Source organism: Oratosquilla oratoria, chromosome 15 (genome assembly GCF_046742065.1).
Source record: "Oratosquilla oratoria isolate Oo_2021 chromosome 15, ASM4674206v1, whole genome shotgun sequence".
Taxonomy (NCBI): Eukaryota; Metazoa; Arthropoda; class Malacostraca; order Stomatopoda; family Squillidae; genus Oratosquilla; species Oratosquilla oratoria.
In genome coordinates this window covers 68,318,000-68,332,517 of record NC_134791.1, presented here as the reverse complement: position 1 = coordinate 68,332,517, position 14,518 = coordinate 68,318,000, and the positions used below count along the sequence as shown (strand labels likewise).

At 42.2% G+C, this 14,518-nt stretch overlaps 2 protein-coding genes across 2 annotated transcripts; both read left to right on the top strand.

Annotated features, from left to right (window-relative positions):
- Positions 1–5,345: 5,345 nt before the first annotated feature.
- Positions 5,346–6,879, top strand: LOC143033495 (uncharacterized). The gene is made up of 2 exons (XM_076199000.1): positions 5,346–6,145; positions 6,408–6,879. The coding sequence occupies exons 1-2, from the start codon at positions 5,842–5,844 to the stop codon at positions 6,758–6,760; spliced, it is 657 nt and encodes a 218-aa protein (XP_076055115.1). The 5' UTR covers positions 5,346–5,841; the 3' UTR covers positions 6,761–6,879.
- On the top strand, positions 6,763–11,496 carry LOC143033494 (uncharacterized). Its single transcript, XM_076198999.1, has 2 exons — positions 6,763–7,042; positions 7,239–11,496. Exons 1-2 carry the CDS (start codon positions 6,923–6,925, stop codon positions 7,977–7,979), a joined length of 861 nt encoding a protein of 286 aa, XP_076055114.1. The 5' UTR covers positions 6,763–6,922; the 3' UTR covers positions 7,980–11,496.
- The last annotated feature ends 3,022 nt before the right edge of the window (positions 11,497–14,518 follow it).

Sequence of the window (14,518 nt, the reverse complement as noted above, 5' to 3'; positions counted from 1 at the left end):
TTTGATAAATCATCTCTGTCGAGGATTTCCATCCCTTTCATAAATCTGAAAATGGTCCGAAGATCTCCTCCTTCCCTTTTTTGTTCCAGGGTTGATAGTTCCAGTTAGGACAATCTTTGTGTGTCAATTTAGAGTGTTGGTGCCATCTTTGTCGTTGCTCTTTGAATTCTATATACATACATATACCAAAGGCTTTTTCCCCCTATAAGGGAGGTAGCCAAAAAACAAAGGAATAGAAACCACTCCCACCCATTCCATCCTCTACATACTCCGCTCCCCTCTACCCTCTTCCCTCCCTCTTATCTTGTCCACTGCCCTGAGTCAGAAGCAGTGCCGCAAGACACACCACATCCACAGCAAGGCCGCTTCATTCAATCGCTGACCCCCCTGTCTGTCCTCATGCGGAAAAGATGGGGAGAAATCCCATCAGGTTGCATCAATTTCTTGTACTCCCAATACTTTTTCATCAACCCTATCTCCCAACTCACTTCTAAGCTACCAGAAGAGGCTGGATGACCGCATTGTGAACAGCTGCCCAGGATGTAACACTTCACCCCATACCATACAACACATAATGGAAGACTGCATTATACACAAATATGCACGCAAACAGCACAACATACACTCTATAAAGGATTTGTGGGAAACCCAGTTTCGGCTGTGGCATTCCTTGGGGAGACGGGACTGCTCGGACAGACAGTCTAGGGAACGACAACAACAACAACTACTCCCTTTCCACTCCTGCTATCCTCCTCACTCCTCATTTCTCACTCTCCAGCCTTGTAACCCCTGTCATACTTCTCAGACACCTCATCTCAAACTGAATGTGGAGAGATACAAAAACAGGTCAAAACAAGCATAGCTCTAGTCCCACAAAATACAACTAGGTACATACATACATATACCAAGGCTCTTTCCCCCTTACAAGGGAGGTAGCCAAAAAGAAAAAGGCATATATTCATTCCCACCCATTCCATCCCTGAATACACTCCACACCCCTCCACCCTCCCTCTTATCTGAGCACCTCCTGAATGACGGGTCATCCCTGCACCTTGTCCACTGCCCTGGGTCAGAAGCAGTGTTGCAAGACACAGCACATCCACAGCAAGGCCGCTTCATTAAATCAGCAACCCCCCCCCCCCTCTGTCCCCCCATTGCCTAAAAGGAGAGGACGGGGAGAAATCCCTTCGGGCTGTGTCAAAATTTGCTCACACATACTACTTCACCCTCCATCCCCCCACCCATTCCACCTCATGCAATCACATCATTCACATACAACCATTCTCCATTCACCCGTCTTCTGTTCTCTCCCGTCCTTCCTCAACAGACATTCCCCTCTTCCCCAAAGCCCCCTTCACCCCATCCATCCACCTCATCCTAGGATGTCCCATGTTCACTCCCTCCACTTCTGCCTTCCATACCTCTTTTACTAGTCTTTCTTTACTCATTCTTTCCATGTGTCCAAATCATCCTAATATTCTTTCATCAACCCTATCTCCCAGCTCCTTTTCCACCCCTGTTCTCCTCCTCATTTCTCACTCTATCTAGCCTAGTAACCCCCATCATACTTCTCAGACACATTCAAACTACTCCTCTCTTCTTCTCTTATGTTCCATGTTTCTGCCCCATACAGTGCTGTTGGCACAATCACTCCTTCATAGTCTCCTCTTAACATCCATTCCCAAATGTCTATTCCTCATTACACTCTTTAATCCACCAAGGCATTTACTCGCTTCTCTCAATCTACATTCTATCTCCACTTTCACTCCACCTTTCCCTGCCACATTTGCACCCAAGTATCTAAAACTATCCACTTCCTCCAGTCGCTCTCCCTTAATGCTCACTTCAAGTCTACTGCCACTTTCACCCCTTGTACATCTCATTACCTTACTTTTACCCACATTTATCTTTAGCTTCTTCTATCACATACTCTCCCAAACTCTGTCACCAACTTCCTCAATCCCTCCTCCAATCCTGCCACAAGCGCAGTGTCATCAGCAAACAACAGCTGGCTCACCTCCCACTTTTCTCCATTTTCTTTAACCATCTCCAATCCCTGACCCACTACCCTTGCATTTACCTCTTGCACCACCCCATCCATGTATAAGTTGAACAGCCAGGGCGACATAACGTATCCTTGACGAAGTCCCACCTTTACCTCGAACCACTCAGTCTCTCCATTTCCAATCCTGACACAAGCTCTACTGTATTAGGGTGGCTTAAATGAAACAATGGGTTATATGATAAAGTAAATATTTCACAACACAAAAGTAAATATTTCACTACACGAAATAGCGTGCGTACACTTAGGAGGCGAGACGAAGACTACCAAAAGCATACATGAATCGCATTTGCGATTACAAAAAAGAAGAAAAAATGCTCACAGATATATACAATAATAAATATATAGCAATAAATAAACAACATTGCAAACATGTATATACAACACACAAGAAGTATGTCACCAATACAATGCTCGGCCACCACCCACAGTGACCCCACTGAGCAAATGAGAAAAACAATTGACCACAGCAAGACAAAATGGACAACATATACATCTGACTCCACACACACCACAGGGGAATGACAAAAGCGTGGAAAGAAATTGGCTCATCAGCACACCCTATACATAACATAACACATATACACATACATAAAGGAATACATAAACAACATATACAAACACAATCAATTATACATACACATGAAATATACATATATATGAACTGGCGCCAGTAAAAAAAAATACATAGGACAATTGCCAGACGTCCGGGACATGAAACATGAAACAATACAAAATACACAATATACAAAATACACATGAATTAGACAATAGACATAGGACAATGGGAAGAACAAAACACCATTGGCAGAAAAATAAGTTTGCAAATATAACAAAGATTACATCCCCTACCACAGGTACGCCAAACCCAAATGAGTCTGCGCCCAAGAAAATACACAATTTACAATAGTAAGGGCTAGGGGGGTACAAAACTTCACAATCCAATTACATACAAATACATACAAGAGGCTCACTCGATCATCAAGGCCTAGCACCTCGTGAACGTAGATGATACGAGTGGCCCACAATGGGTGATACAATGGGAACATTGAGTGTTGGGGGAGGTTGGGTGAATGCAGGTATGGGCACCTGTGTCTTTTTAAGCCTGTCAGAATGGCAAATCTCACTAAGACCCGTAGATGGGTCAAAAACCCTGAATTTGTTGGGATGGAGCTGTTCTGTTACTAAAAAGGGACCTGTGAATTTACAATTTAGTTTGGACTGGCGGTCCGGCATGCTCCTAAAGACATGATCCCCAACAATGATGTTCACAGGCTTAGCACGACCATGTTGGTGTTTTAACATGTCAGCCTTGGAAATAACAAGTTTGTCCCTAACGGACGCATAAATATCATGCAGCACATGACCCTGAAGTTTACTATAGTCATCCACATTGTAGAGGGGGCGAGCAGGACTGTCAAGCATGTCATAAGGGAGTCGTTTCTCTGATCCAAAGACAACATAGTGGGGCGTTTTTCCCGTGGAAGCGTTTATGGTGCTGTTGATACAAGCACTAACATGGGGAAGCCAATCCTCCCAAAACTCATGAAAATGACTAGCAAGGTGACATTTGATCTCCAAAATTTTCCTGTTCGTCCTCTCTACATGACCATTGGACGCCGGATGATAAGCAGTAACAAAAGTTTGTTTAATGCCGTAACGTGCACAAATGCCTGCCAAAACCTCGTTCTTAAATTCAGCCCCATTATCACTAAGGAGCACCGAAGGAGTGGTGTATGGACACAACACATGGGAAACTATAGCATGTGCTACAACTGGTGCAGATTTGTTATGTAAGGGAGCTAGAACCACAAAACGACTAAAATGATCCACACATACAAGGACATACACAGAGCCCTGTGTGCTACGAGGCAGTTGCAAAAGGTCTATAGCTACAGTCTGAAAAGGGCGAGAAGGAATAGGGTACTCTAAAATGGGAGCAGTGCTCGTAGAACCTTTGTTCTGGGCACAAGAACTACACCGGGCCACATGAGAGGCAATGTCTAGTCGCATTTTAGGCCAATAATACTTCTTCCGTGCCATAGCCAGAGTTTTGTCACGACCTGGGTGACCAGCCTGAGGGGCATCATGAGCAAGGGACAAAACAATGGGAACTAGAGACTCAGGGATCACTAGCTGCGCCACATCCTGCTCAAACACTTCCACATTGCAAATGAGAACTTCGTCCTGTAGGGAAAATTGGTACAGAGGTACTGGTAAAGCTGGTAAGGTGGAATCATCACCAGACTCCAAAGCATAAATGACAGCAGACCAGACAGGGTCTTCATGCTGAGCTTTTACCAGATCCTGCAGGGAAAAGTTATCAATCACGGTTACAGCAGCAATAGGGATATTCCGTGAAAGTGCATCAGCAACATGATTAGCTCGCCCGGGCAAATGCTTTAGGGTTTGGATTGAATTCCTCAATCGTGAGGAACCATCTGGCTAGGCGACCTGACAGATTCTTTCCTTGAAAAAGCTGAGTGACAGCAGTGTGGTCCGTGTAGACTGTAATAGGATATCCAAAAATGATATCACGGAAGTGCTTTAAAGCCCACACCACAGCCAGGGCCGCTAAATGAGTAACAGAGTAACGGGACTCAGGTTTGTTTAGAATGCGACTAGCATATGCAATAACATGAGGTCTACATCCATCTACTTGTTGCATAAGTACAGCTCCAATACCTGTACCAGAAGCATCTGTACAAATAGTAAAGGGGATACTATAATCAGGGAAAGCCAATACAGGTGCTTCAGTAAGAGCAAGCTTCAAAGAATCAAAACTTGTCTGATGGACATCACGCCACTGGAAGGAAGAGTCCTTCTTGAGAAGGCGAGTGAGAGGGGAAGCAATTGAAGCAAAGTCTTCAATGAATGCACGATAGTATCCTGCAAGTCCAAGGAAGGACCATACATTTTCAACCGACTTCGGTACAGGGAAGTCTCTGACTGCCTTGATCTTTTCACCAGTGGTATGGATACCATGTTTGTCTACAACATGACCTAGAAACTGGATACTAGTCTTGTAAAAGGAACACTTGGGTAAGTTGAGTTTTAACCCAGCTTCAGCAAACCGTTGCAAAACCATGGACAACTTAGAAAAGTGGCTCTCCACATCTTTGGAAACAAGAATCAAATCATCCAGGTAAACAAAAAGTCCATTCCCAATTAAGCCATGAAATATAGAGTTAACTAAACGCTGGCAAGTCAAAGGAGCATTCCGCAAACCCATGGGGCAACGAAGCCATTCATAGTGCCCATTGGGAGTCAAGAAGGCCGTGATCTTACGAGACTTCTCCTCCAGGGGTATCTGCCAAAAACCTGCTTTTAAATCTAAAGTGGTGAACACTGTATTACCATTGCCAATGGACTGAAGAAGCTCGCTTAAGATAGGCAGAGGATAATGATCAGGAAGAGTGACCTCATTGACTTTCCTATAACACTGGTCTGCGTCAAAAATGTTCCTGAGGGTTTCATAGATGATTCTTAATAAAATTTGTCTCCTAAATCCAAATCAAGCATTCATATTGCTCAATCAGGTCTAGTTTTTAAGATACAGACCAAGCTCCCTAGATGGCGTTAGAGAGCTCAGTCTCTAGCTGACCGCGAGCGCGAGTGGTTGTGTGTTGCTTGCTCACTCTCCAACTAAGTGTTGGTTTTTAATCCATGACTTTTCTCATCTATGAACAGTGTTTAAAGTGTATTTCTAAAACTTTATTTATCTTTGTGAATTTTTTTGCAGGCAAATACATTAGCAAAACTCCTTATATTTCATAAAAATGAATAGAAAGTGTAAAAACAGTCCTGATAGATTTTGTTTTGTTTGTGGAAAGGTAACTTTTAGTGACCAGCAATGCACTATAACGCCGTTAGTAAAGTTCCTTTACAATGCATATTTTGGAATAAAGCTAGGTGATCAAGACAAAAACTTTGCTCCACATATGTGCTGCAAAGCCTGTGTCATAGCCTTAAGACGCTGGAGTGAGGGCAAAACGAACTGTTTGTCATTTGGTGTACCTATGGTGTGGAGAGAAGGCAAGGACCACATTACAGACTGCTATTTTTGCATGACAAATCTTAAAGGTGAGATAATTACTTTAACAATATAGTCCTTGACAAATCTAGAAATGTTTATACAAATCTTTTGGTAGCCTATTAAAATTGTAATTGTGTATAAAAATAGTGTATTATTCTGGTAGAAAAATTGTGGTTAAATTGTATATAAAAATTGATTGTATTTAAAAATTGTAAATTTACCTGGTATGAAAAATGTGTATAAAAATGTGGAAACGAGGGTCGAGTGAATTAAAAGTATGTAAATTAAGTATGCGAAACTTTTTTTCAGGTGTCAATAAGAAGAACAAACACACTGTAGTCTATCCTGATGTTCCTTCTGCCATTAAACCACAACCACATGGTCCAGGAGTTCCAGTTCCTTCTCCACCTAAAAATACTGAGCTACAAGACAATATAGAAGATATAGAAGTGGATGACACTGACACTTCAGTGACATATCAAACTACGTCTACAATGACTTTGCCAAGACCACTCACTCAAGGTCAATTAAATGACTTGACTAGAGATCTTGGTCTTTCTAAAGAGAACGCACAACTTCTTGCATCCCGTCTTAGTGAGAGCAACCTCCTCTCTCAAGAAACTACATACTTTTGGTTCAGAAATAGAGACGAAGAGTTTTGAAAGTTCTTTGCAGTTGATTCTTGCAGCTCTTTGGTGTATTGCAATGATGTAAAAGGTTTAATTGAGGCACTTGGCATTCCTTACCAACCAAGTGAATGGAGGCTCTTTATTGATTCTTCTAGCAGAAGCTTGAAGGCAGTACTCTTAAATATTGGCAATAAAATGGCATCTGTACCTATTGGCCATTCAGTTCAGTTAACAGAAAGCTACAAAAATATGAAAGTATTGATTAATACAATCAAGTACTCTAACCACAACTGGTTAATATGTGGTGATCTCAAGGTAAGATATATTTTACTTTATTGAACTTGTTAAATATTTCAAGGAATGTTTGTTTCTAAATACCAATGACAGAAGGATATTATACACATATTAGTTTCTCCCTACCCCTAATAAACTTAGTGAAAATTGCCTATGCAAAAAATAGAAGTTCTTAGAAACCATGTACATCAATATGCATCAATATGTTTTCTTTCAGGTTGTGTGCCTTCTTCTTGGGATGCAAGGAGGCTACACAATATATCCATGCTTCATGTGCTTATGGGATAGCCGGGCGGATAGTCTTCACTATAAGCAAAAAGACTGGCCATCTCGAGAGGCATTCCAAATTGGCTGCCACAATGTGGTAGCTCAACCTCTAGTCCCTCCCAAAAATGTTTTACTGCCTCCTCTTCATATAAAGCTTGGCCTGATGAAGAACTTTGTCAAAGCACTGAATAAAGAAGGCCAAGCTTTTAAGTATCTACTGCAAAAATTCCCACAGATCAGTGATGCCAAGCTCCATGCAGGCATATTTGATGGTCCCCAAATTAGAACTCTGTTAAAGGACAAGCATTTTTACACCAATATGGAAGCCAGTGAACAAGAAGCATGGCGAGCGTTTAGTAAAGTAATCGACGGTTTTCTGGGAAATAAAAGAAGCTCAGAATATATCTCACATGTAAATGAGCTTATGAAAAGCTTCGAAAAAATGGGAGCTCGCATGTCAATAAAAATGCATTTTCTCCAGTCACATCTTGACTATTTTCCGGCAAACTGTGGAGATTATAGCGAGGAACAAGGAGAAAGATTTCACCAAGACATAAAGACGATGGAGACAAGATATCAAGGACGCTGGGACATCAACATGTTAGCTGACTATTGCTGGTGTCTTAAACGCAACGAACCAACATCGCTTCACAAGCGGAAGTCATCAAGGACTTCTTTTCTTGGAAAATAGTTTCTTTGCACTCCTGGGTAAGCTCATAAGTAGTCTGTAAGTTTAAAATTAATTAAAAGAAAGTCGAATTGAGTCGGTATTTTTTTTTATTACAAGTAATTGTAATTTATTAAATAACTTTTATATAAATAAGGGATTTTTTCAAAAATGGCCCTTTTCTAAAAACAGTAGTGCGCTGTATCTCAAAAACCAGACCTGATTGAGCAAAATGAATGTCATATTTCAATTTAGGAGAACAATTTCGTTAGGAATCACTAAAGAAAACCGCAGGAACAGAATTTTTTTCAAACGCAGGCCTGTGTAATCAACCACAGGACGAAAAGATCCATCCTTCTTAGGCACCAGCAGAAGAGGCGAATTCCACTCGGAGTGGGACTCCTGTACAACACCTACACTCAACAAATCGTCAACCAAGGACTGGGCTATAAGCCGACAAGAGTGAGGCAACCTGTAAGAAGGGACGTAAACAGGACGAGTGCCTGGCTGAAGGTCAATTCTATGAACCACACGATCCGTAACCCCTAACGGATCACCTGGTAAAGCCAAAGCCTGACGGTGGGTAACTAGCAGGTCAAGGAGACGAGGCGTCTCTTTAGGAAAATCAGTTTCGCCTACAAATGTGGCAAGTTCAGAAGCTACGCGAGCAGGGTCACGTGTTGGAGGAGACTGTAGAACAGAAGCTGCTATAATAGGCGAATCCTGGAAAGCAGCAATGTGTACCACCTCAAAGGAGCCTAAGTGACTGCCAGGAGAGAGAGAAATAGGAGCACCCGTAACATTGGTTACCATCGCTGTGGTAACGTGATCCTCACGAATAGTGGAGAGAGTTCCTTCTAGGGCAAGCCGAGGAATACGAATAGAATCAGGCAAAGAGAGAACGTCAGACCCGATTGGGGCACCTGAGACGCGCACTGGAACTCGAACAGAACTTGAAGGTTCAATAAGATGCTCTCCTACAACAACAGCAGCACAATGAGCAACAGGGGCAGAACTCTGAGAAATTGGGACAGGCACATGTGCGGACTGATCAAGCACAAAAGAATCACAAAAGGAAACTGGCCTATCCGAAGCAGAGATATCAACTTTGCAGAAAGTCACTACACGGCGACTAGGAGAAATATCTATGCTATGAGCTGTAAGAGCATCAATACCCAGGAGGCAATCACACTTAAGGGCAATGCCAGAGACAACAGCAAAAGTGACATTGAATACTGTAGCATGCGAGGAAATATGTAAAGGAAGACAAACTGATCCAAGAACAAGCAAGGGAGAGCCTTGCACAGAATGCAAATTATTACAAAAGGGAGATAAAGGAAGATTATACAATTCTCGCAAGGCAAAGTAAGCCTTTCTACTTAACAGACTACATTCTGCACCAGTATCTACAGTGACTGACAGAGGCGTATCCCTAGTAAAAAATTGAAAGGTAAGTAATTGAGAAGATTCAACAGCCACAAAAGGAATTATTTGAGACCGATCATTGCTGGTCAACTCTTGGGGTTGGGAAACATGCGCTGGGGAAAATGGGATTGACGAGGCTGGTGAGACGTCTCATCCCTAAGTTTCAAAACCTTGAAACATTGATCAGTCGAATGTTTACACTGACCATGAATATGGCAATAACTGAGTCTACCTGGAGGCTCTACTCTGGAAAGGTCATGCGAATGATTAGAAGAAACAGTAGGTACACTCCTACCAACAGGGGACAGTTTTGACTAGTGTACCTGGCGCCTACGGCGGAAACAAAAATCGCTGGAATGACCAGACCTGTTACAAAAAGTACACAACAGGGGAGGGGGTGTAACTGTAGATTGAGGGGAACTAGGAGTAGAAACTGTAGACTGAGAGAGTTGAGGAGAACAAGGGACATGACCCTGTTGATGAGCATTGCTAATACACAAAGAGCTAGATGGGGCTTCTCCCAGTTTACGAGAAAGTTGTGATGCAAAGGACAATAGAGTGTCATCAGGCTTATACTTGAGAGAAGATGCTGCTCGTCTCTCAGAAGGCACCAAAAAAAGAATATATAGAAGAAACTCTATAATAAGACGAAATCTATCTACAGAAATGTTACCATTCTCTACCCAGTCCGACTGGGACAATGCCTCAAAAGCTTCAACAGCAAGGATACTGGCCTGAGCTTGCGCCCGACGATAATCCAGAGTACCCAGTCGGGATACGAGAGTATCAGCCAATTTGAAGCACCAATGGAACGCACCACCACCAAGAGTATCTGCGAAAATTTTAAGAAAATTAGCCCTAAAGGTGTCATAATCATAGTTCAGAAGTTTAGGATCAAAACATGAAGCCGAGAGGAGCTCTGCAGCAAAAGAATGTGGCACAATCTGGGACCTCACAACGGAGATCTTCTCAGGCCCCATCGAAACATTCGACTGTACGATTGCGTCCTCACATTGACGGATAAATACAGCAGCCCTATAATTAGGATCTATCCCAGAAAAAGGGACCACAGTTGGATTCTGATGCAGTAATGTTACCCTATTTCCCATTGGCTCAGATGAGCATGTCGCGCTGAGAAACGAAGGCCTCGATTTAGACATGGTGGGAGATGATAACTTTGTCCCACTTCTTAGAAGCATAAGAAAACACTATCACCAAACTAATACAACACTCTAACGCCAATATGAAATGTAAAAAAAATAATATAGTGGATCACACAGACAATGACATATAATTTCCAGAAACACAAGCATTGACACTACCAATGCCATACATAGACCACTAGGAAGAAAATTATATTACGACCGAAATGAAACGCACACGTCGCAGGCGACGAAGGTCGTCCGGGGTAACATTAAGGGACGCGAACGACGTCACCACAAAAATGTATATAATTCATACAAACATAAATTGTGTAATGCATACAAACATAAGCATTGGAAAACAGAACCAATGCAATACATAAATCAATAATGTAATAATACGTAAGTACATATACGTAAATAAACACGCGTCGCCAAGCGACAACAGTTCAACATTCAAAGTGAAGCCACGCCAATGACGTCACGGTTTCGAGCAGGGAAGCGTCACCTAACCGGTCTTCACAGATTTAACTTTGGCTTCTCCTGGAGCAAATACACTGTCTAATTCACCATCCAGGCGCAATTTCCGCTGAGGGAACCACAGGAACACAAGGATAATCCGGGCAGGCGACAATGATTTCCAAGAACCGTAATGAAGAAAAAATCACCTGCCGGCAAACGGCCTGCGCCGAAATGCAACTGAAAACACAGTGTCCAGAGCACTATAATGTATATTAATAAAGTCACTGAAAACACCTAGCTGGAACGAAAAAAATGGGGAGAAAACACAGCACAAGAACACAAAATGTTAATGTGTAAGCCGGCAAATCAGTCACTAATTTTTCGTCTTTGTAATACTTTGAGTCACTAAACGTTTACGCTGCCACCATAATGTATTAGGGTGGCTTAAATGAAACAATGGGTTATATGATAAAGTAAATATTTCACAACACAAAAGTAAATATTTCACTACACGAAATAGCGTGCGTACACTTAGGAGGCGAGACCAAGACTACCCCACTCCAACCCTTGAGTTGGCGCGAAAAGCATACATGAATCGCATTTGCGATTACAAAAAAGAAGAAAAAATGCTCACAGATATATATATACAATAATAAATATATAGCAATAAATAAACAGCATTGCAAACATGTATATACAACACACAAGAAGTATGTCACCAATACACTACTACTAATAAAAACTCTTGAGAGCTCCCAGAAGCTTTCCTCCTATCCCATATATCTGCATAACCTCCCACAGTGCCTTCCTGTCTACCCTACCATAAGCCTTTTCCAGATCCATAAAAGCCCAAAAACATCCTTCCCCTTTCCTATAGATTTCTCACATATCTGTCTTACCACAAAGATCTGATCTACACAACCTCTACCTGTCCTAAATCCACACTGTTCCTCACCAATTACTCCCTCTGTTCCTCTCCTAATCCTCTCAATCAAGATCCTCCCATAAGCCTTCCCAACTACACTTAACAAGCTAATCCCTCTGAAACTACTACATTCACACTTGTCCCCTTCTCCCTTGTAAAGTGGAACTATACAGGCACTCCTCCAGTCCTCCGGCACTCTACCCTCTCTCCAACAAACATTAAATAACCTCACCAACCAGTCCATCATCACTGTACCTCCTTTCTTCAGACATTCTGCATGGCATCCATCCAGACCAGGTGCCTTACCTGCTTTCATCATCTTAACAACTGCCTTCACTTCATCTTTCCTTATTTCTCCTCACTCATCACTCTCATTTCCTTCGCATTTCCCACTACAGCTATCTTTCCCTATCCTCCTTCACAATTAGCAACTCCCTAAAATATTCTGCCCATCTTCCCCTTACTGCCTTCTCTTCCATTATCATCTCTTCATCTGCACCTTTTACCTTTTCTTCTCTATTTGATTCGCCTCCTCTTCCTCTCTTAATTTCTTTCCAAACCATCTTTTTATTACTTTCAAAATTTTCTGTCAAACTCTTACCCCATTTCACATCTGCTCTCCTCTTTGCAACCTTTACCTTTTGCTTTACTTCTCTTTTCTTTTCTTTGTACCTCTCATATGACTCCCTCGTCCTATTTTGTAACCAATCTGTGAAAGCTCGCTTCTTCTCTTCTACAACCTTCTTTGTTTCGTTATCCCACCATTCACTACCCTTTCTTCTATTTCCCCCTGTCCTTCTTGTTCCACACACCATCCTTGCACACTTTGTGACTCCCTCCTTGAACCATCCCCATTCCTCCTCCACACCCAGCTCTACTCTATCCTTTACTCCCTCCCACTCCTTCAGCTTCTTTCCGTACTCCTCCTCCTTTTCTTTATCATTCAAAGAGTTCACTCTAAGAACCTCCCTACCTTTTGTCCCTTTCCTCTTTCTCCATCTATCCTCCACTCTCAACTTACCTTCCACCAAAAAATGATCTGATATTCCCCCACCCTCTCCCCTTAGCACATGTACATCCTTAACTCTTCCTATCATAATCCTATCAACCACTACATAATCCATTAGTGCTCTACCACCCTTCCCTCCACTACCCTCTCCCATGTGTACTTATGCTTGACTTTCTTCCGAAACACTGTATTTGCTATCATCAACTCTCTTTCTAGACACATTTCCACTATCAACTCTCCAATACGATTCTTTCCTGGAACTCCACATTTCCCAACCACTCCATCGATTGGACCATTTCCTACCCTAGCATTAAGGTCTCCCAGTACAACTAGGTAAACTAGGTAAATACATTCAAACTCCTCTCTTCCATATGTTCCATATTTCTACCCCTTTCAATGCTGTTGCCACAATCACTCCTTCATACAATCTCCTCTTAGCATCCATTCCCAAATGTCCATTTCTAATTACACTTTTTTTTTCCCAAAGCATTTAATTGCTTCTCTCAATCAACATTCTACCTCCACCTCCACTCCTCCCTCTCTAGCCACATTTACACCCAAGTATCAAACTATCCACTTCCTCCAGTCTCTTTCCCTTAATACTCCCAGTCTGCTGCCAGTTTCTCCTCTTGTACATTTCATCACCTTACTTTCACCCACATTTATCTTCAACTTCCTTTTTTCGCACATCTTCCCAAACTTTGTCACTAACTTCTTCAATACTTCCTCTGATCCTGCCACAAGTGCAATCTCATCAGCAAACAACAACTGGCTCATCTCCCACTTTTTTCCATTTTCTTTAACCATCTCCAATCCCTGACCCACTACCCTTGCATTTACCTCTCACACCACCCCATCCATGTATAAATTGAACAGCCAGGGCAACATCATTCATCCCTGACAAAATCCCACCTCTACCTCAAACCACTCTATTTCTAATCTTAACACAATTCTACTATTGTAAAAGCTCTTGACTCCTCTTAACAGCATTCCTCCTATTCCATATATCTGCAATATCTCCCACAGTGCCTTCCTGTCTACCTTGTCATAAGCCTTTTCCAGAACCATAAAAGACCAAAAAACATCCTTACCTTTTCCTATAGGTTTCTCACATATCTGTCTTACCACAAAAGTCTGATCTACACATCCCCTACCGATCCTCAACCCACACTGTTCCTCACCAATTACTCCCTCTGTTCCTCTCCTAATCCTCTCAATCAAGACCCTCCCATAAGCCTTCCCAATTACACTGAACAAGCTGATCCCTCTGAAACTACATTCACACTTGTCCCCTTTTCCCTAGTAAAGTGGAACTATACAGGCACTCCTCCAGTCCTCTGGCACTCTACCCTCTCTTAACTCCTACAGCATCAGCGGCATACATTGTATGCCGCAAATTAAAAAATTGGCCAAAAATAGGCATTATGTCGAGGGTCAAATCTGTGGTAATGACCAAGTAGTCCCATCCATTGGCTATAAAAGACACCCAATTTTTTTTATTTATTGACAAAACTGGCAACCCCAGCAGCAATTTTTTGGGGGGTAACTTGGGGTATAAAATTGGCTTTTAGGATGTAATTTAGGGAACTCTGGTGTACTA